Here is a 19955-nt window from a genome sequence, read left to right on the forward strand (position 1 = left end):
CTAATGACAGAAACAGGAATAGATGTTACATAGGTCCGTTCTGTCTCTTGCCTTCTAGTCTAAGATTTCTTTCCCTGTACTTTACTTCCATAAAGGATTTATTTTGGTCTCTCAATACAACTTTACTTTTGAATGTAATAGCCTAATTAGGCATTCTAGAATCCATTTTTGAATGTAATAGCCTAATTAGGCATTCTAGAATCCATTTCTCTTTAAACAATGAGACCTTTTCCTTTCAGAGAACCAAGAAAAAATAAAATCTTTCTGAGCCTTCCTTATATATCTGGACTTGGAGGTGAGCTGTGGGAGAGATAGATGGGGTAATTACGGAGGCCAGGTCCAGGGGAGCACTTGGAGATGAATTATTTGGAAACCCTGACTTCTTAATCAATTAGCCAATTTTTTATTTTCTAAGAAGAGGTATGAGTCACTGTACTTCTGAGATAACCAAGACCTCATCCTTATAGGAAATGGTTTCGACTCTTTCTTTTGTCCATCCCCACATAGCTCACTAGTTGGCTAATAGACTTGCCTAGATCGTAGCTCCTTGGCTGAATCCATGGGGCGGGGGGCTGCGGGTTGTGAGATGTTGATAAGTGGGTTCATGATGAGGCTTGAGAGAGTTCAAGGGTCAGAGCACCCATCTGTAAATGGGGTAACACCCGATGGACTTCTGCCAGAACAACTGGGCACTCTCCCCCACTGTTCTCAACCCAGACCACACCCTCAGGATGGCACATTTATATTATCCATCTCAGTTCTTATTTTTCCCTCTTTCAATCCTTTCTGCACCTCAACTGCTAGCCCATATCAGGATGTCACTCCCTTACTCAATAATCCCCATGGCTCCCCAGTGCCTACAGCATAATGGTCAAACATCTCTGCCTGGCTTTCCAGATGTTCCACAATCTGATTAACCTCATTATCCAGTCTCTTTCTTTTCCCTCCCACAACATACCCTGCCAGGACACCCTGCCCTTGTCACTTGTCCTCTGTGCTCCCCCTTTCCTCTTCTTGACTAAGTTCTATCAGCCTTTCAGTATATGATTTATGTTCTAATTCCTCCTGAAAGCCATCCTTGGCTTCTTTGGCCTTATGGATCATTCTGTTCCTTAAATTTCTCCTGCATTTTGAGATCATACTTGAGACTAAATCTTTTGGGCTTAGGGCCATAGTGGAGTTTCATATTGACAGCTACAATGCACACAAAAAGCATTCAATAAATACTTGGCAAGCTATTGGAACTTCTTGGAATGATCAATCCTTGCTAATCAAGTGATCTTTGGGTCGAGGCCTTGGCAAAAGGAAACTGAAGCCCAGAAAGAAGTGACTTACCTGAGGCACAAAGCTAGTCAGGAATGGTTTAACCTCCTTGTTTTGGTTCTTTACTCCTTCAAGGTAGATATTTTTACAGACAGTTGGTGCCTTCCCAAATGTTATCAATAGTTTTGTCACTATTTTTTAACTTTTTTTTATTATATAGTATAATGTATATACAAGGCAAAGAAATAAAAAAGCAATAGTTTTCAAAGCACTCTTCAACAAGTACTTACAGGACAGATCCCAGAGTTTGTCATGGGCTACCATACGATTCTCTCAGATCTTTCCTTCTAGTAGCTCCAGAATATAGGAGGCTAGAGGGCTTAAATATATTTTTATCATCACAATTGACATTTTTTCCTTCTTTTTTTGTAAAAAATAACATATATACAAAAAAGCACCACAATTAGTTGTAGAACATATTTTAGAGTTTGACATGGATTACAATTTCACAATTTTTTAATTCTTAAAAATTACGAATTATTTCATATTCCAAAAGGAATAACAAAATTTCTAAAAAATAATAAGCACCTGTGTATCATCACATTTGTGACACCTATTGATCATTTGTTTTTGATCATTGTACACTGGTTTCTTCACTTCTAGCATATTCCATACTCCCTTTCCCCACATCCTCTTCCTTGCTCTCCCACCTACTCCCCCACACCACCATTACTTATGTCAGGCATAGGTAATTGATCACAGCACTCCTTCCCAAGCTTAGATACAGCTATAGGATCCTTCTTAACACAATGCTCCAGACAACCAATACCAATTAGTCAAACTTCTCACATAAGAGTAAGCTAATTTTTCCTCCCTAATCTAATAGGAGGAATGGGGCTGTATAAGTTTGAGGAAAGATATACAGCAAGACCAGGATGTTGACCATGGACATAGCGGGGCCTCAGAGCTTGGCCTTCCCTCAACGGGTTCACCAAAGCTCATATCTATTGGTTCCAGTTTTGGAGCCAATCACATACCTCACACAGGGCTGTCCATTTCCTGATCAGATAACTCCAGAGTGCTGGAATGTTGTTCATTAGGGCACAGCCATCTGTCTTCTAGGAACATCCACTCTCTGTAGCTACACAGAAAAAGTCTACAATATCTAAGACAGGTGTGTGAGAGAGGGGCACGGAGGAGAAAGGTGGTGGATTCTGTTCTATTGGTGCATCTGCAGCAGGGACACAGAACCCGAGCGGAGAGGGCCAAGACATCCGGACCAAGTGCCTCCACTCTAGAAGCAGCAGGCATTCAATTCTACCTTAGTCAGAGGTGGCCTCTCACAGGCCCAATTCATAACTGAGCTGCTGAGGGGGAGCCCTGCGGGTGTCAGAGGTGGGGGACAGAGCACTCAAGTTGAGAGTGAGGGAAGATGAGTTTCCAGAGAGGCAAGGTGGTACCCGTAAGTAGTGGGAAGGATGGTAGAAATAACATGAAGGCTAATGCAGTGGGCAGGTGGGTGGTGGAGGGACTTGAGGCTCTGTGATTAACCTGCTTCACCACTGGGTCTGCAGACACAGCTCAGGGCTGCAAGTCAGGACACCTGGGCCTCATCCCTGCTCTTTCACTACTCGGACAAGCTATGGTTCCTCATCTATAAAATAAGCGGTTTGGACTATACATACTTAAGAGCCTTCCAGCTTGAAGATGGATCTAAATTCTGTTTGGAGTTCTTAGAAAGTACCCACCCCTCCCCAGGACTGGAGTCCCCAGACTGCACCTCAACAGAGGGAAGGGACAGAAGGAGACAAGACTTTTTTCGCTACATTTGAAAGCACGATGGTCCTCTGCAGTCATCTCTCCCCTGGGGCTGCTTACCTGGGTCCTTTTGATCTCCTGCCCAGGGATGGAGAAATCTAGCCGGATGGGATTTAGGAAGAAGCTTCCTTCTGCCTGGGGCAGACTCTCTGGTTCTCAACTCCAGCTGTTACAACGTCTCCCTAAACCCGAACCCCTTCGCTTCCTGGAGACTTCCATCCCATCCTTTTGTTTATTTTCTGTAAATTCACTCTACATTCCCTAGACCTAAGCCTGGTGGGCATCTGCCAGTTGGGGAAGGGTATCACAGAGGACAGAGAAGAGGGTAAATGCTTCTTACATAGCTCAGCTGTATACTCTCTGGCCTTCCAAGCAAATGACTACTTTCTAAACTCTCCTGGGAATTCTAGCTGCTGCAACCATGGTTTCCCCACCTGGTTTCAAGAGGAAGGTTTTCTTTAAAGGGCCAGAGAGTTTCAGACTAGTCTCCTAACTTCCCTGTCCTCCCTTAGCCATTACCTCCCAGGCACTACATTCATTCGAGTTCTCACTCCAGCCTTTGCCTTGAAAGCATTTATCGAAGTGCTGTCTCCTGAGGGGGTCAGTAAATAAGCTTTATCTGCTGGGTAAGCTTCCTAATTCCCCTTGCAGTCAGGGCCTTAGGCTGGGGAGCAATATTGTTATCTGCCTTCTGAATGATAATTTCTGCCCAACCCAATACCAGATGCCATCTTTCTGATGCTGTGGAAATCTTCAGATCTTTCCTCCTTCAGACTCCTGATGACAGGTGACTGGGACCTGGGGGGCGCTCACCTCAGAGCCCAGTCGGAGCAAAGAGGGCATGATGTAGGCCCACCTCCAGAAGGGTTCTGAGCACTATATATTAGGGGAGCCGGCACTCCCAAGTACCACGAGGCCATGGGGTCAGGTGGGCTGAGGTTCGGGGAGGGGGCCCAATCCAACAATCCAAACACCATTTTGTTTGCAAGTATGATGGGTCATGCATTTGCTGCCCTTCCCCCCCCCCCATCAACCCCCCCCCCCCCCAGCACACACACCTACTGACGGCTGTGAGGGGCCTACTCAGGGTCAAGAAATAAACCTCGCAATGAGGAAATTAGCCACAGTTGAGTAGACCCTCCTCCCTACCACTGACGTCAAATGCCCCCCTCCCCACTGTGCCAGGTGTTTTGGAATTGCTGAAGAGGGGTTCTGATCACAGAAGGCCTTCTGAGGAAGGAAAGCAAACAAAGGAGGTGGGAGGAGGCCAGCGTCCCCACATTCCAGACAGGGCAGTGATGTGGAGAACAAGTTAGTTCTCTGCAAGGGGGCCTTTCCTTAGGGCTGCTAGTGCAGGGTTCATGACCATCCCCTGATGACACCTGAGTGTTCACCTTTTCCTTGTCCCCAAGCTGGCTGGTCTCTTGGCTCAATCCTCATGTCCTCTTGCTCTGGCCTTTCCTCAACCTCTTGTGGAATACTCAGTCCAGCCCCCTAAACATCCGACCGCCCCAGAAGTAACAGGAAGAAACCACCCATGGATAACATGTAAGGTATTTGAAAAGACAAATGAAACAATTATCCCTGAATAAGCCATCCAGGAAGATCACATGCATTCCATGAACCCAGTGGAACCATTGTGCTTCAAAGTGTTGTATCTGTCAAGCATGCTAGACTTAGGGCAGGGCAATCAAGTCCCAGCCTGGAGAGCAGAAGACCAAGGTGTAATTGAATTCTCAACAGGGCCTACAGAAGGTTGGAACTCAGATGCAAAAGTGTCCCCAAGAGGTGTGTCTATGCCAACAGGCCTCTCTTTCCTTGAAGAGTCCATCAGAATTCACTTCAGGACTAAGTTTTCTTCACCACACAGGTCTTCTTTCCCTTCAATTCTACATTTTCAACATCGTAGAAGGAAGAGGCCTGCCTTGACTGCCAGATGCTAAACGGTGAAGGTCAGATTCCTCAAAGGGAAAGGAAAAAGTCCTTATGGAACAAATGCATGGGGAAAGGTACTAGTGGGGCTGGAGACTCCTAGTTATCAATTCACAGAGTAAAAAGCACCTTCCTAACATTTCCCTGTACCCACACCCACCTCCTTGGAGTCTTGAAGTCTTAGAATTCCTAATTCCATTAGGAACAGAGGGGTCCCTGTGGATTCTTCCATTCTTTCTGAATGGCTAGAGGCAGGAAAATCGAGAACTTCCTATAAAAGAATGAATGTCTTTAAAATTACCAAATGAGACTGTGGTTTATTGAGTAAAAATCATGCTCATAATGAAACTGCCAACCCCTGCCTAGTTTTAGATTACAGCTGTCCCCAGACACTTGTAACCCTGCTGACCCAAGGAAATGAAGCTCAGACTCATGGAGGAAGCATAAATAAAGCGGGGCATACTAGTTTGTTGTAACTACAAACAGACTGGGAAGACCGAGTTTCTCAGTGGCTAGATCTTTGGAGGGTTGACCCAAAGAAGGGTAGAGCGATGGGACGAAAAAGTCAAGCACTCCTGTGTTCACACAAACAACTACTTTGAACGTTTTGATAAATTGACCGAATAGCTAATTGGGTACGTGCTAGGAAAACCTATAAAGGCAGACATGGTTTATTTTTGGTGTATACATGGTCCCCACATTCTTACCTTTTTGCCATCTCAGTGATACCTCCTCCTTGTTCTTCTGTAGGACCACAGTGTCATAGAGTCACAGAAACTTGGAGTTGGAAGAGAGAGGCCCCAGTGGTCATCTAGTCTAGCCTCACATCCAAAGCAAACATCCCAAACAGGCCTCCATCCCCTGCTCCTGTACCTCCAGAATTGGGAACTCAGGTTTCAAGGGCAAAGACTTCTTAGGCAACTTGCATTCTTAAAAAGACCCCGCCCCCCATCTACTGATTCAGTTGCCTACTTACCACTTTGACCAAGTGATCCTCACTCAATACTTTAAGTACTTTCTCTTTTGTATGTGCTACCTCCCACTGCAGACAGCCAGTCATATCTTCCCTCCTTCAAGTCAAATATAATCATCTCATCATCATTTCCAATGAAACAACAGGGCTCCAGACCCTCATTCATCCAGCTTGTCCTTAGTCATCATGCCCTCCTTTGCCAAAGACCCTCTCAAAATGTGTTAATATTTTTTTTCTTTGTACTCTCCCATTCACTTTAATCAAACCTATTCTCAGAAATTGCTCCTTTAACCTAAAATGCAAATGATTGATCATGCATACCATGTTACCTTCCCAGGACTGTTTACATTTTGACGGGTTCAAAGCTTTTCACCAAAGGGAAAACTGGGAATGTTTGGGCAGCTGGTTATGTCAAGATAGGCAACAAGAGGGAAAGGGGCACAGAAATCTTCCTGAAACCTTTAAAATCATGCTGATGCTTTTCCTGAACAGAGGCCAACCTGATCAGTCAAGATAATGAGATTAATTCTGCAGACTCAGGCAATGTGTGATTCCAGCCTCATCTTTGCCTCAATTGAGTCTACTCACCTGGCTAGGCAAGTCCCCATAAAATAAATTCCTTGAAGGCAGGGACTGGTCTGATTCCTTCCTGGTTTGTTGTCAAGCCCACAGTCTGAGTAACATATTAATAGTTACTCCTGCAATGACTCCTGGATGAATGAGTGAATGAGGTCAAGGCATACGGCAAAGTTACTAGGTGCCCAGCTCATGAATTTTGGCAAGTGGCCCTGGGCAACAAATATAGGGGCCCATCTGTGATGCAATAAGGGCAATGGGCAGAGGTTGGGGGGAGGACACAAGTTACCCGATTTATGAAACAGGGCAGTATAGACAACAACAAAAGAATAATAAAAATATATATGAAGATTAAATTTCTATCTTCATCCCAAAGACTTCCTAGAATAAAAAACGTGATTTTCGAACTAAAAAGTTCAACAGATGAACTGAAGGAAAGAACAGTTACTGTTGGGATGTGAATCACTGGCCTCAAAGATCAAGGGGAAGAAAGCTCCCAAAGCAGAGCAAAAGTACAAATGGTGAAAACCACACGAAGAAAAAGATAAACAACTTGGAGCAGACCTTAGAAGACCTAACTTGAATAAAAGGACCCCAGATAGAGTAAATGGAAGAGAAGGAAGAAAAGCAAGGAGGAAGAAGAAAAGTTGACAAGCAGAGGGAAAACTTAAGTTTGCAGAGTGAAAGGCAGGACTGATGAGAAAAGACACACACTCAGCCTTAACTTCACAAAGTTTCCAAATATCAAAGATAAGGAGAAAATCTTGTGTAGATTTTCTTTCTAGTCAACTAGAAAGAAAGAACAAGTTATTGACGAAGGTAAAAGTATGAGATGACATCAAACTTCACATCTGTAGTAGCTGGAAGCCAGAAAATGAAAGAATGATACCTATAGTCAATGGAGGGGAAAAGCCTACAACTCAGGGGGCCCACACCCAGTCAAAATCCCATTCATTGGGGGGGAACAAGAAAACATGAATACCATCTGTGTTAGTTAGATTCAGTTGTCAACTTGGCCAGGTGAGCATACCTAGTTCTGTTGCTGCGGACACAAGCCAATTGTTCGTGAACCTCATCTGTTGCTAATTACATCTGCAGTCGGCTAGGAGGCGTGTCTGCTGCAATGAGTGACGTTTGACTTAATTGGCTGGTGCTTAAATGAGAGAGCGCAAGGTAGCACAGCTAAGCAGCTCGGCATTCCTCATCTCAGCACTTGCAGCTCAGCCCAGGCCTTTGGAGATGCAGAAAGAAGTCACCCGGGGGAAAGTTGTTGGAACCCAGAGGCCTGGAGAGAAGGCCAGCAGAGACCATCCTGTGCCTTCCACATAAGAAAGAACCTCAGTGGAAAGTTAGCTGCCTTTCCTCTGAAGAACCAACAACATAAATCCCCTTTTATTAAAAGCCAATCTGTTTCTGGTGTGTTGCATTCTGGCAGCTAGCAAACTAGAACACCATCCAACAGTCAGAGAATATGTAACCACTATTCTTTCATATATTATTTGAGGAAAATCAAGAATGAGTTATAAACAAAGATGACAAGACAGGGGAAGATGAAGAATGGAGGAAGCAGAGATAAAATGTAACACATCCAATATAATAATAACTCCAAAAGCACAATGATAGAATGACTGGGAATGTATAAAAGTGGGTATAAAAGTATAAATGGTTTTCGCCATTTGTACTTTTGCTCTGCTTTGGGAGCTTTCTTCCCCTCCCAAAGGAAGCAGTCTTGAAAAAATAAGCATATTACAAGGGAAAATAATTAAAAATAACAAATGATTTCAGGAAAGTCTATGGATGAAGATGGCAGGAGAGAAAAGTATTTTAAGGTCTGGCACACTGGGAAGGGAAATAATGAACGCATTAGAAAGGCCTTAGTTCCTCGAGGGAGATAAGGAACATTGGAGGAATGGGGCATCTTGGCAGGGTTAACTATTTGGTAATTTGCTCTTTGGTAATAGAGAAATATGGTTTTGAATATGAATGTTGGGTAAAGAATAGTAACAACTAAATAGAATGAAAAAGATCAGTAGACCTTCCAAATTAACAAAGGGAAGAAAGAAAAATAAAGTAACATGATCAAACTTGCAAAATGAGGAAAATGAAAAAGCAAAAGCAACAGTGAAAAATAAATAGTCAAAAAATGTAAAATGAAGAAATAAAGCAAGCATATTGATTGTGACATTTAAACAAGCACATTGATGTGCAGGGCCTGAATTATCCTATTACAATAAACACTAAGATCAGGTTAAAAAACTGTATCTATAACTATATATAGTTATATATAAAATCTAAAATATGGCTAAATGTTATTTTTAAGAAATACAGTTAAAAGAAAAGGATAAAGTTAAAAAAAACAGTTAAAAATGATAGAGGTTAAAAACAAAGGGATAAAAAAAAAAAGGGATAAGAAAATACCAGAAAGGAAGCAGGTATGGCAATATTAATGTCAGATAAGTTTGAATGGAGATTAAAAGCACTAGCTAGGATAAAGATGAGTATTTTGTAATGGTAAAAGACAAAATTTATATAGAATCAATGATAATCATAAATCAGCAGTCATCAATCTAGTAGCTAAATATATGATGCAAACATTTTAGAAATGCAAAGATAATTTAATAAAACTATATAATTATAGTGTGATTTTTTACATACACCTTTTTCAGAATTGCAATCCCATAGACAAAAAATAAACAAGGACATAGAATTGAATGCTACAATTAATCAATTCAATATGTATTTCCTTCAAATTATGAGATTGCAGTTTATATGTCCAAAATCAATGAATTACTTGGCTACAAAGAAAAAATACATAAAGACTTAAAATAGAGATTTTATAGGCCATATCCACTATTTGTAATCCAATAAAACTGATACAGAAAGCTAAAAATACCCAGATTCCTATATTGTGGTAATTAAGAAACACGTTCCTAAATAATCCTTAAATTAAAGAGAAAATCAAAATGAAAATTATAAACCATTTAAAAAAAACAATGGAAGTAGAATATTTTATTTCAAAATCTATGGTACACAGCTAAAGCTGTACTCAGGAGAAAATTATAGCCTTAAATGCCTTTCTTGTTAAAGAAAAAGGACCAAAAAGGATGAATTTTGTGTCCATTTTAAGCAATTAGGAGAAAAGGAACATTTAAATAAACCATGAGAAAAACAGAAGGAAAAAAATCAGTAAAGTAGGAAACAAACTGAACAAGTAGAAAGAATAAATAAATTCCCAAATGCTTCTTTGAAAAAGGCAATAAAATGGGGCAGCTGCATACAATAATAATACAAGAAAAGAAAGAGCAAAATTTTAGAAATAGGGAGACACAATCACAAATACAAGAGAGATTAAAATTATGGCATCAGAACATTATGAGAAACTCTATGGCAACAACAATTTTAAAATTAAAGACAAGGAATTATTTCTTACCAAACACATAATCTCAAAGTTGACCTAAGAAGTAGAAATCAGGACCATGTCAATGATTGTAGAAGAGATTGAAAAGGTGATTCAATATCTACCATTCAAAAATGCAGTAACAAGAGATGATTTAATGGCTGACAGTAGAACTCATCAGTGTTGAAGGAGAGGATGTGAAAATGGGAGGGAGAAATGGTGAGGTTAGAAGGAGAGAAGATGGGAAGATTGGGTTAGGGGATAGTGGAGAGAGGGAGAGGGAAGTATGATAGGGAAAGAGTTTGAGAGTTTGAGGCGTGACCTCCTCTAAAGTCTCCTCCTGTTCCCAACGTAGATTTCTACTTTCTTTAATGATTCCAAATTTATGTTCAACATGAGCCCTGTAGTTTCTACAACCAAGAGCTGCTATTAGTAGTTTGGGGTGAAAGTAGAAAAACATCTGCTGCCAAAACCCTACTTTTTTTCTCAAGGTGGTCTGCTCCTAAGCAACCTCGTGTTGGTGGTTGAATCTATAAGTTTGGGGTTCCTATACCTACTCATTTTGTAGGTCAGTGACATGTGAAAGCACTGGTGAAGGTGGGACAGGATCACTCTAGGGAGCTTTTCAAAAATTACAAGGTTGTTGGGCTAATTCAGAGGACATCTGGACATCTACCCGTGGCCCATGGGCAAGGCAACCTGCATTTAGCAGACTTTTCTTAGAGGTGGGCATTTCACTTCTGCTCCACCCCTATCCATGCCCACAGGATGGATGCAGCATCTGCCCATCAACCTGGTTTGATGAGATTTGGTTGGCTTTGAGGAGGAGCTTGTCTGACCACATTTGGGAAATAACATTGATTTGCTCAAAAAAAACTGGTTTGAAAACATTAATCACTCATGTACTTTTTCTTTTGGCAAGCTAGTTCAGTAATTAGAAACACTTTATTCAGAAAGTTCTTTTTTATATCAAACTGGGAGATAATTTGCTCTCTATTTTGTACATAAATATCCAGCCATCTTGATCACAATGTATTAAAGAATTTCTGTGGTATTTCCTGTGATTTTTTCAGACTTGTTGAACAAATATTTCCCTTTTCTGAATAACTCATTTTTATCCATTTGTCTCGAAGTGAGTTTGGCAACTTATAATATAGTTAAACAGCTTCAATTCCTCTTAGAAGCTAAAGTGGAAACTGGGGGAAGAAAAAACAGATATTTGTGGCTAAGGTGGTTGTTCTAGTTTGCTAGCTGCCAGAATGCAATATACCAGAAACGGAATGGCTTTAAAAGGGGAATTTAGTAAGTTGCTAGTTTACAGTTCTAAGGCTGAGAAAATGTCTCAATCAAAACAAGTCTATAAAATGTCCAATCAAAGGCATCCAGAGAAAGATACCTTGGTTCGAGAAGGCTGATGAAGTTCAGTGTTTTTCTCTCAGCTGGAAGGGCACATGGTGAACATGGCGGTATCTGCTGGCTTTCTTGTGGCTCTACCAAAGGGACTCTCTCCAAAACGTTTCCTCTTTTAAAGGATTCCAGTAAGCAACTCCACCTTCAATGGGTAGAGACACACCTCCATGGAAATCGTCTAATCAAAGTTACCACCCACAATTCGGTGGGTCACGTCTCCATGGGAAAAATCAAAATGCTCCCACCCAGCAATATTGAAGGAGGGTTCAAGGATATGGCTTTTTCTGGGGTCCACCACAGATTCGAACTGGCACAGCCATACATTGTAAATGACAAACTATGAAATGAGGTGGGAAGAGGAGGGAGGATAAAATACAATCTTGTCCAAGTGAGCTGCAGGTTTTTTCATATCCAAATTGTTTGCCTTCCTGGAAATCCAGTAAAAGCATGGCTGAAATAAAGTTCTTATTCAGACTCAATGCTTTGTGTGAAGGTCCGCATTTGTTTATTGGAGAGGGGAGGGGATTTTCTAGGGCAATTTGGCCATAATGAATCACTGGGGTTTCTGGTCATATGATTAGGATACCTTGGGGTCTCTACTTCTTATTGGGTAACTGAACCCCTTCTGGAAGTCTGGCAGGGAACTGGAGCTCCTGTCCTCCATTATAGTTGTTGGGAAACCAAATTATGAAATTCATGAATAATTATTTGTCCTCCTATGGTTAGGATTAACCATTTGTTTTAAGTATGCTAAACTTCATAAAAGTTTAAATACCCATAAGCAAATAGAATATGATGTAAATTTCCCAGTTTTTCACATATTGACCTCAGGCACTTCCCTGAAGTGACATCTCTGCTAAGAGCTGTTAGTTTAACCTCAACCTGGAAATGCATATCCTTCACACATAATAAAAATCATATACAGGATTCTAATGTGTTAATTTGCTGATTATTCCTCCCTGCTATGAAGTATCACCTTGTCCTCTACTCTGACTACCGTCTATTCAAGACTCCCTATTTAGCCACTTTCAGAGTTCAGGTTATTTCTGATCTGACTTTAACCCTTGATCAGTGTGGACTCTCTCCCTTCTGTGGAGAGCTTCACACACCTGCATTTATTAGTTCTGCACGATGGTGCCATCGATTCCTAGCACCTTTCCCCTGACTTACACAAACTCCATATCTACTTAGTGGTTCCTTGGACATAAGGAAGCAAGTTCAATTTTAACATCTGTTATTTCACTAAATATGCCAAGAAGATCACCTCTTAATTGCCTTCCCCCCAAAAGCCTAAATAATTTTTTTTTTAAAGTCAATGGCATTTAAAACACACTCCTTATGAGCTCATTACCAACTGCCTGTAATGTCGCACGGTAGATAGTTAGAGATTGAGGCAGAGAGAGAAAGTCAGCTTCAGGGAAAGGGAGTCACAGATTTGTTTGCTTCCACACAGGCTCAGGGAAAGGCAGAGAAGGTGCGTGCTGCAGCTGACAGAGTTGAGATAACAGGATGAGGACATCGAGTCCAGGCAAAGAGTGTTTCTGCCTGGCCCTTGACTAGTCACCGCTGGGGGACTTCTCCTCTTCACTGCTTTTCACCGTTAGGTAGTAGACGCGGTTGGCCTCGGGGTAGGTGACTTTGCTGAGCGGGAGCTTGTAGATGGCGGGGTTGTTGGTGGTCAGGAGCAGGAAGAGGAGGGTGGAGAGGCAGAAGGCCCAGGTGCCTGGAGGCACACCGATCTAGAGAAAAAGGCATTGGGATCAAGGGATGTTCCTAGGCACCCACCTTGGGCCAAGGGGCAGGAGGGCTGGGGAAGAAGAGTGTGGTAGGGGTTGAGGCATTTGTGCTTCTGGATTCATAATGCCAGAGTACTTGGTCATGGACGTTCAAGTTTTGGTACCTTTGAGCACAATCAGAATCTCTTAACGATGGAGCTGAAAATTGGCCTAAGGGTGGTCTCACACATCCAGCCATCCTCTATCTGTCCATGCATGGTCCCCACTGCTGCTAATTATGTCTCTCTCTTTTTCTTTCACACACACACACACACACACACACACACACACACACACACACACACCCCAGGAGCACAGCTAAGCATGACAGATCTTCTCTGAACAAACCCTAGATAAACCTTGATAAAGGTATTTGGTGGAGTACCAGCCACCAGTTACCTTGACTCACTCAGGATTCTTCCACAGGCCTTCAATTGTCCTGAATCCTGGTTGGGGAAGAATACTTTAGGGTAGTATCCAGAAGAATCCAAACTTACCACTGCCATAATTTTGGAGAGGGCTGCTCCCATGTATGCACAGAACAGGGCTGTGGAGGAAAAGGGCCACAAGGGAGTCAGCTTCCCAGACCTGCCCCTCCCAGCCACTGCTCTTGGCAGGGCCTCCATGTCCCACCCTGCCCCCCAGCCTCACTCCCTGCACCACTCCCTGACATCTTAGTTACCTTTGTAAGTCGATGGGGCCCATCGCCCACTAGACTGTGCCGTCTGTGAGGGGCAGAAATTAGAGCTTATATATTATTTTATCCCCTCCCCATTTCCATGGTGGCCTGCACACGGGCTCAATAACCATGCTTTGCCCATCCACACTGACCTTGGGGATGCCTAGCCCAGGCTGGATGACTGGATGATTACTTGTCTGGGGTCCAGTGGTCAGGCTACATGACAGCTCCCATCAGGTCCCAACTGTCCAAGATTCTGAGTGTCTGTGATGCTGTCTGACCCACATCTGGGTTCCTGGTCCGGGTCCCAGAAGTTGGGCTGCTGGGTTCAGCATAGGATCTTAGCTCCAAGGACAGGTAGGGGAGCTTGTCTGCCCCCAGTGCCTCTGGACAAGTTCCTTCTGCCCCTGCCCCGTGCTCCATATGTCCCTCTGAGCAGTACAATACCCGCTTCTTCTCTTTCCCTACCAAATACTTCCTTGAAACTGAGATAAAGCACAGCCTTCCCCCAAAGCCTTCCCAGATGGTTCCAGCCACAGGAAGCAGACCAAAGGCACTTCCAGTCTGAACCTCAAAACACCAAGCACTTTGACTTCATGAATATTTCCTGAGCCAGTGTCTCTCTGGCCAGCTGCATGCTGGCTCCTGAGAGAGACATGAGGGACATGGAAGTCATATCCAGTCTCCACACATATGTGGGAAAAAAACAAAGAGAAGCAGTTCTGGATTTTGTTCTGCTCTTCGACTGTCTCTAGTTTTACTTACTGAAGTCCTGTTGTTTCAGGTGAATGCAAGCAACTCAAGGACAGGAAGGCTGATGGAAAGCACGGACTGGGGATTGCATCTCACATCTGCCATTAATAGCTGTGCTCTAGGGCAAGCTCATGGACTCCTATGGACTCCATTTCCTCAAATGCAAAATGAGGCTGACACTCTAAGCCTTGTAGTTTTCTTGGGAGGATTGCTTGGGCTCATAAGTTTCTATAGTCCAGAGCATGGTGCAGGCAGCACAGGAGCTGCTGTGGGCTGGGACGGTGCTAGTGTACAATCAGGACTGGGCCCTTCTGTCTTTGAGCTTATTCTCTGCTTACTCTATGGAAATCAGGTGTTCACAACTTGATGTTGTGATTTTCAGAGATCTCAGTGTTACCAGGTATATACTCTCACTCAGCCTTTCCAGTAGTCTTTGTAGATGTGACAGTCTTAATAATTATTTGTGCCATTGCTTCTCTTTAGCTAGACCTTGGTGAGGACAGGTTTCCTACATTCTTGGGCACCATTGCATCTTTCATGCCTGGCCTGTTCTCTAAATAGTTGTTACAGGAAGAGCTGTAGGGAGCAGGAACGTTGCCACCAGCCCATGGGGAAATGCAAGTGCAATTTCCTTGAAAACTGAAACACCGTGAGTATAACTGCAGTAATAATGGCGACTCTGTTCGACAGAGAGGCAGCTTTGAGTCCCTCGAGCCACTGGTCCTCCTGCCACCACCACTGACGGGTGTCACCATGGGATTCACACAGCAAGGGGGAAAGGAAGGGTTTGAGGGGCCAGCTCGTCAGCTTTCCTGAAGACCTACCGCAGAAGAGGGCCAGCAGGTGGGTCTGCCAGGTGAGGGCGTAGAACATGCCTCCAATGGCGATGCAGGAGAGGACGCAGTTGTAGCTGCAGAGGCCCAGGTAGATCGTCTCGAAGGGGGTGGCCACTGTCAGGGCTGTGGGACAAGGGGAGGTTTTCCTGGCCGGTCTGGGTGGCAGCACGAGCCGCACCCCATGGCTGGCGCCGGGTCTTGGGGTGACAGGCCTGACCCCACCCCTGCCGTTCGCCCCGCCCCCCGCCCCTACATGCCAGAGCATCCTGGCAAATGGCACCTAGCCTTAGGGAGCCAACAGTGAGGAGGCAGCGGTGGTTTTCAAACTGCTTTTCAAAGCCATGTGTGACTACTTCTGGGGTGCGGGGCAGCCAAGCAGCTGGGACCCCAAGCCCCTCCCCACTCTTTTGGCCAGAACAGCTGCATTTTTAGCGTGGAAGATTTCATTTAAAAAAAGTTTGCTTCAAAAGATTCAGAAAAATTATGTGGACACACACACACACATAGATAGCTAGATGACAGGGATGAAAATGATAAAGCGAAAGGGGTAATATATTAATAGGTGAGTCTGAGTAAAGAGCTTATGGAAGTCTCTTATACCACTTTTATTTTTACAACAGTTTGATAAATTTTGAAATCATCTCCAAGTAAAACGTTCTAAAGTTCTGCTTCCAAATGTGTTTGAAAAATATTAGAATAAGTCAACAGGCTGCTACTACCCACCCCAGTTTCTGACTCCACTGTCAGCATATACATTTCTAAGTACGTGTACGTACATACATACATATATATATATATATATATTTATAATATTAAATCACATTTGTAAGATGGCAATTGATTTTTTTTTTGCATGGGCAGGCTCCGGGAATCGAACCTGGGTCCCCAGCATGGTAGGTAAGATATCTGCCACTAAGCCACTGTTGCCTGCCCAGCAGTCAATTTTTGAGAAAACTTTTTTCCTTTTAGCCTACTCAAAATTTCAAAATGCTGGGTCCCATGCTTTGCCTGCGTCTACTCGCCACCCCCACCTGCATTACCCTCCTTTTCCCAACCCCCAGCTCCCAGGGGCTCCAAGTGCAGGCCGACTGGGTCCTCAGTCCCCTGGCTTGTCTACTGTAATCTGCTCCCTTTGCAGACTCCAGAAAGGGAAAACTAAATCCCTACACTAAGGTGTCTTAAAACTTCAGCAAATAACATAAGTCAGAATACTTCTGTGCACATGGGGGAAATGACCTCTGGAAATTCATCCTGCAGACCGCCGTGCAGGCAGAGGGCTCTAGCCTACCTGCTAGCATCCCCACGATTGAGCCAATGGCTGCATGTAAGCAGAAGAGAGGCGAGGAGACGAAAAGGGCCACCAGGAACATGCCGCCCGTCCAGGGACTGTCACAGCCGTACACCTGGCCGACCCCAACCGGGATGGCTTGTAACAGCTGCAAAAGTCAACAGAGTCCTGGTCACTCGAGCATGGGCAGGTAACACACAGAGCAGGCCTCAGGGCCAGGAGAGAGTCATTCCTGGGCGAGTAATGGGGTGGAACGGGAGGATGGCTGTGCCCTCCCGAGTGGGAGAGAGCATGGGCGGGCACGAGCTGGAACAAATAGCTCCTCACACCATCACCTGGCAGGCATCTGAGCCTCCCTGTTGGGCACAGAGGCTGGGCAATGATGCTTCCAAGGAGCTCAGGGCTCTGCCTTGAGAGAAGAGGCTTTGAGGGCACCAGAGTACATCTCTGCAGTCTCAGGGCACTGGGTGGGGCGGGGGTGGGTTCCTCTAGACCTCCTGAAATCCTAGAAAGATTCGTGGATATATTCTAGGCCACTTACAGATGAGGAAATTGAGACCTAGGGGTGATGGGTGATTTGTGGGCCTCCAAGCCGAGTTTGGCCCCTCTGACCTTGACCTCTGGTCTAAGGCTCTTACCCACACTCACTGTCTCTCCGTCAAGCCAGTGTTGGCAGGTCCTTGCTCATGGGCTGCTGAGCCTTTGGCAGAGAAGGCATTTCCACGGTCCTCAAGGAGTGCTTAGCATCGTGAAAAGGTCACATACGGAACATCAGAGAAGGACACGAAGCTGAATGCCCCTAAGCCTGAGTCATTTGGAGTTTTGGAATTTGCAGTGATTAATTTGGCAGTGATGTTAGATGGCCCTTCTCTGTCCCATTGAATCATCCACATTTTGGCAATCCTTTCAGAGCAGAAAGGAAGGGAGGGAGAACGGCAGGGTAGGGAAGGCACTAGCTGGGAGTGGAGGACTCTGACTCCTGGGGGGCTCTGCCATGGTGCACGTGTGATCATCGAGGGCATGTCACTTCCTCCTTCTGAGCTTGGGTGTAACGTGAGAGGCTGGCCTGCCAGATGATCCCTCCAGCTTTGAAATTCCGTAATCTTTTCTCTATCCCTAGGTCATATGACCTCTTTTGAAGACAGAGATCCTTTGTGGCTGGGTATATAACAGATGCTTAATAAATACGTATTATTTGTTCAATACAAAGTTTCCAAACTTTGTTGCACATTGGAATCACCTGGGGATCTTTAAAAAACTATGGATGCCTGCCTCTCCCTGAGACATTCTGAATTAATTGGCATGGGGTACCTCCCCTCCTCCCTGTCAGGCATCAAGGAGTCTAGTGTGTGCAACAGAGTGTGGGGACCCCTGTTTTAGTCACAGAAAATCTACTGCAGATATTGAGCGCTAATTGAACTTCTCCCTGTGGATGAAATTTTGTGCTTTGTAGCAAATTGATTTGATGTAGGAGTTAGTCTGAATACTTTAGGGTAAGTGTTTGAGGAGTCCCAGAGAGCTTTTAAGCTTTGCCCATCCTTACCTCCAAATGCGTGGCCTTTTAGTTACCAAACGCTGTTTGAGCAGAGCCTATAAACTTGTGAAAGGAATGATAAGGTGGGGCTCAGTCTTATTTATAGGAACCCTGAAAATTCTCTGAACGAGACCGGGGAACTCAGCTTAAGTGTAGGGAACAAGCCGGGAATCTACTCAATAAAAATCCCATTACCCCTACCAACTTCCCATCATCTGAGGAATGCAGGATGCTGCAGGGAATCCATCCATCTTCTACTTTTCAATCAGGGAACACAGGTTTTAAGCCCAAGCAGTCAAGAACGAAAGGAATGAGGGAACAAGTTGCCTTGGAATGGAGCCTGGGTTTAGAATGAAGTGTCCTCAGCCGGGATCCATGGCTTAGCCTGGTGAGCTGTGGCACGGGGCCCTGCCCTCCCTCCATTCTGCTCCCTTGGCCCCGGCCGACATCCTCAGGGAGAGGGCAGCCTGGTGTGCAGTTGTGGAAATTTACTGAACACCAGCCTCCTCATACTCCTTATAAATTCACTAACAACAACAAGCTGGTTAAACAAAAAGGAAGTCATTCGTCATTCACTTTAAAGAGGAAAAGGGAAAAGACACTGATTCTTTAAAACTCGGACCTACAAACCGTGCGGAAGAAAAGGAGTCAGTTGTCAGAGTGGTGGTATGGTGGGGAGATAAGAGGGTAAACTGGGGTCTCAGGATACCTGGACTTGGTTTGGAACCTGGTGCCTCTTTCTAATTGCTGATTTTGAGATGAACAAGAGGCATCTCTTCTCTGTGGCTCACATGATTGGTCCCCATGGCACTGAGCTGTATGGCCTCGCAGTCTGGGTGGGGGGCTCCATGGGACTTTCTCTATGGAAGTGGCACCTGTTTCTGTGGCTGCCACCCAGACAGTGCCTCTTGGGTGGAGAGCAGGGACAGCAGACCAATTTGCCTATTTGCCAGGTGACCAGCTCATTGATGATTCTTCTGAAGTTGGAGTCTGGCTCCAGTCCCAGCTGTTTCACGTGGGAAATGATGAGCTTTCCCTTACATGCAGGGCTGCCTTTTCCATTTTCTTGGATTTAGGTGCTAACCCTGTTTCTGCTCCCAGCCCCAGACCTAGTTAAAACTTTTAAGAAGGTTTTGCATTGTTTGCAGCCACATCTGCCACAAAGGACATTTCTGTTTAATTGGTTTAGGTTTGGAGTGTGGCTGTCCCTGGGCAGCCACCCCTTGTGCTGTCCACCCACAACTTGACAGTGGCCCTGGCTCCAAGCTGCCCAGCAGCTGAGTGGCGCCGAGGTCCAAGCATACATAGAGACTGGGCATGGGCTGGTTAACGAGGGTTTGGAAATCATATCACACAACATCTGAGGACGAGGAGAACATTGTCAAATGTTCAAAAGACTATCCTGGAAGTTGAGATTCTGAATTACTCTAGAAAGCAGAGCTAGAATCATCTGGTGAAAGATAAAGGGAGTCAGATTTTGGAAGAATGTAAAGAATACTAGCAGAGCTAGAATCATCTGGTGAAAGATAAAGGGAGTCAGATTTTGGAAGAATGTAAAGAATACTAGCCCAGTCCCTAAAGGTCCCCAGTACTGGGGCGGGCTGCACTGTGAAGCGATGGGCTTGGCCTCCCTGTGACTGCTCAAGCTGAGGATACCAGGCTTACCCTGGACTAGGGGGTGATGGCTCAAAGCTCTGAGGCTCTGAGGCCAGGCTGCCTGG

The 19955-nt window shown here is 44.5% G+C and overlaps 1 protein-coding gene and 2 long non-coding RNA genes across 4 annotated transcripts in view; 1 reads left to right on the forward strand and 2 right to left on the reverse strand.

Moving 5' to 3' along the window:
• SLC14A2 (solute carrier family 14 member 2) overlaps window positions 1-19955 on the reverse strand; it is a 67772-nt gene that overhangs the window by 29862 nt on the left and 17955 nt on the right. Inside the window, exons 6-10 of one of the 2 annotated variants that reach the window (XM_077135578.1) lie at window positions 16701-16848; window positions 15401-15535; window positions 13642-13691; window positions 12934-13108; window positions 5170-5176 (exon numbers count right to left, since the gene is read on the reverse strand). In XM_077135578.1, coding sequence (XP_076991693.1) covers window positions 5170-5176; window positions 12934-13108; window positions 13642-13691; window positions 15401-15535; window positions 16701-16848 — 515 coding nt within the window. The remainder of the gene's footprint in view (window positions 1-5169; window positions 5177-12933; window positions 13109-13641; window positions 13692-15400; window positions 15536-16700; window positions 16849-19955) is intronic. The other variant, XM_077135577.1, reaches the window with a different exon arrangement.
• LOC143662127 (uncharacterized) lies at window positions 222-14748 on the forward strand. The gene is made up of 3 exons (XR_013165153.1): window positions 222-295; window positions 12823-12997; window positions 14608-14748. It is a non-coding gene; the product is annotated as an uncharacterized LOC143662127 (long non-coding RNA).
• Window positions 5796-6742, reverse strand: LOC143662128 (uncharacterized). Its single transcript, XR_013165154.1, has 3 exons — window positions 6575-6742; window positions 5990-6083; window positions 5796-5901 (listed from the first exon to the last, which is right to left on the reverse strand). It is a non-coding gene; the product is annotated as an uncharacterized LOC143662128 (long non-coding RNA).

This window comes from Tamandua tetradactyla, chromosome 18, assembly GCF_023851605.1.
Source record: "Tamandua tetradactyla isolate mTamTet1 chromosome 18, mTamTet1.pri, whole genome shotgun sequence".
Taxonomy (NCBI): Eukaryota; Metazoa; Chordata; class Mammalia; order Pilosa; family Myrmecophagidae; genus Tamandua; species Tamandua tetradactyla.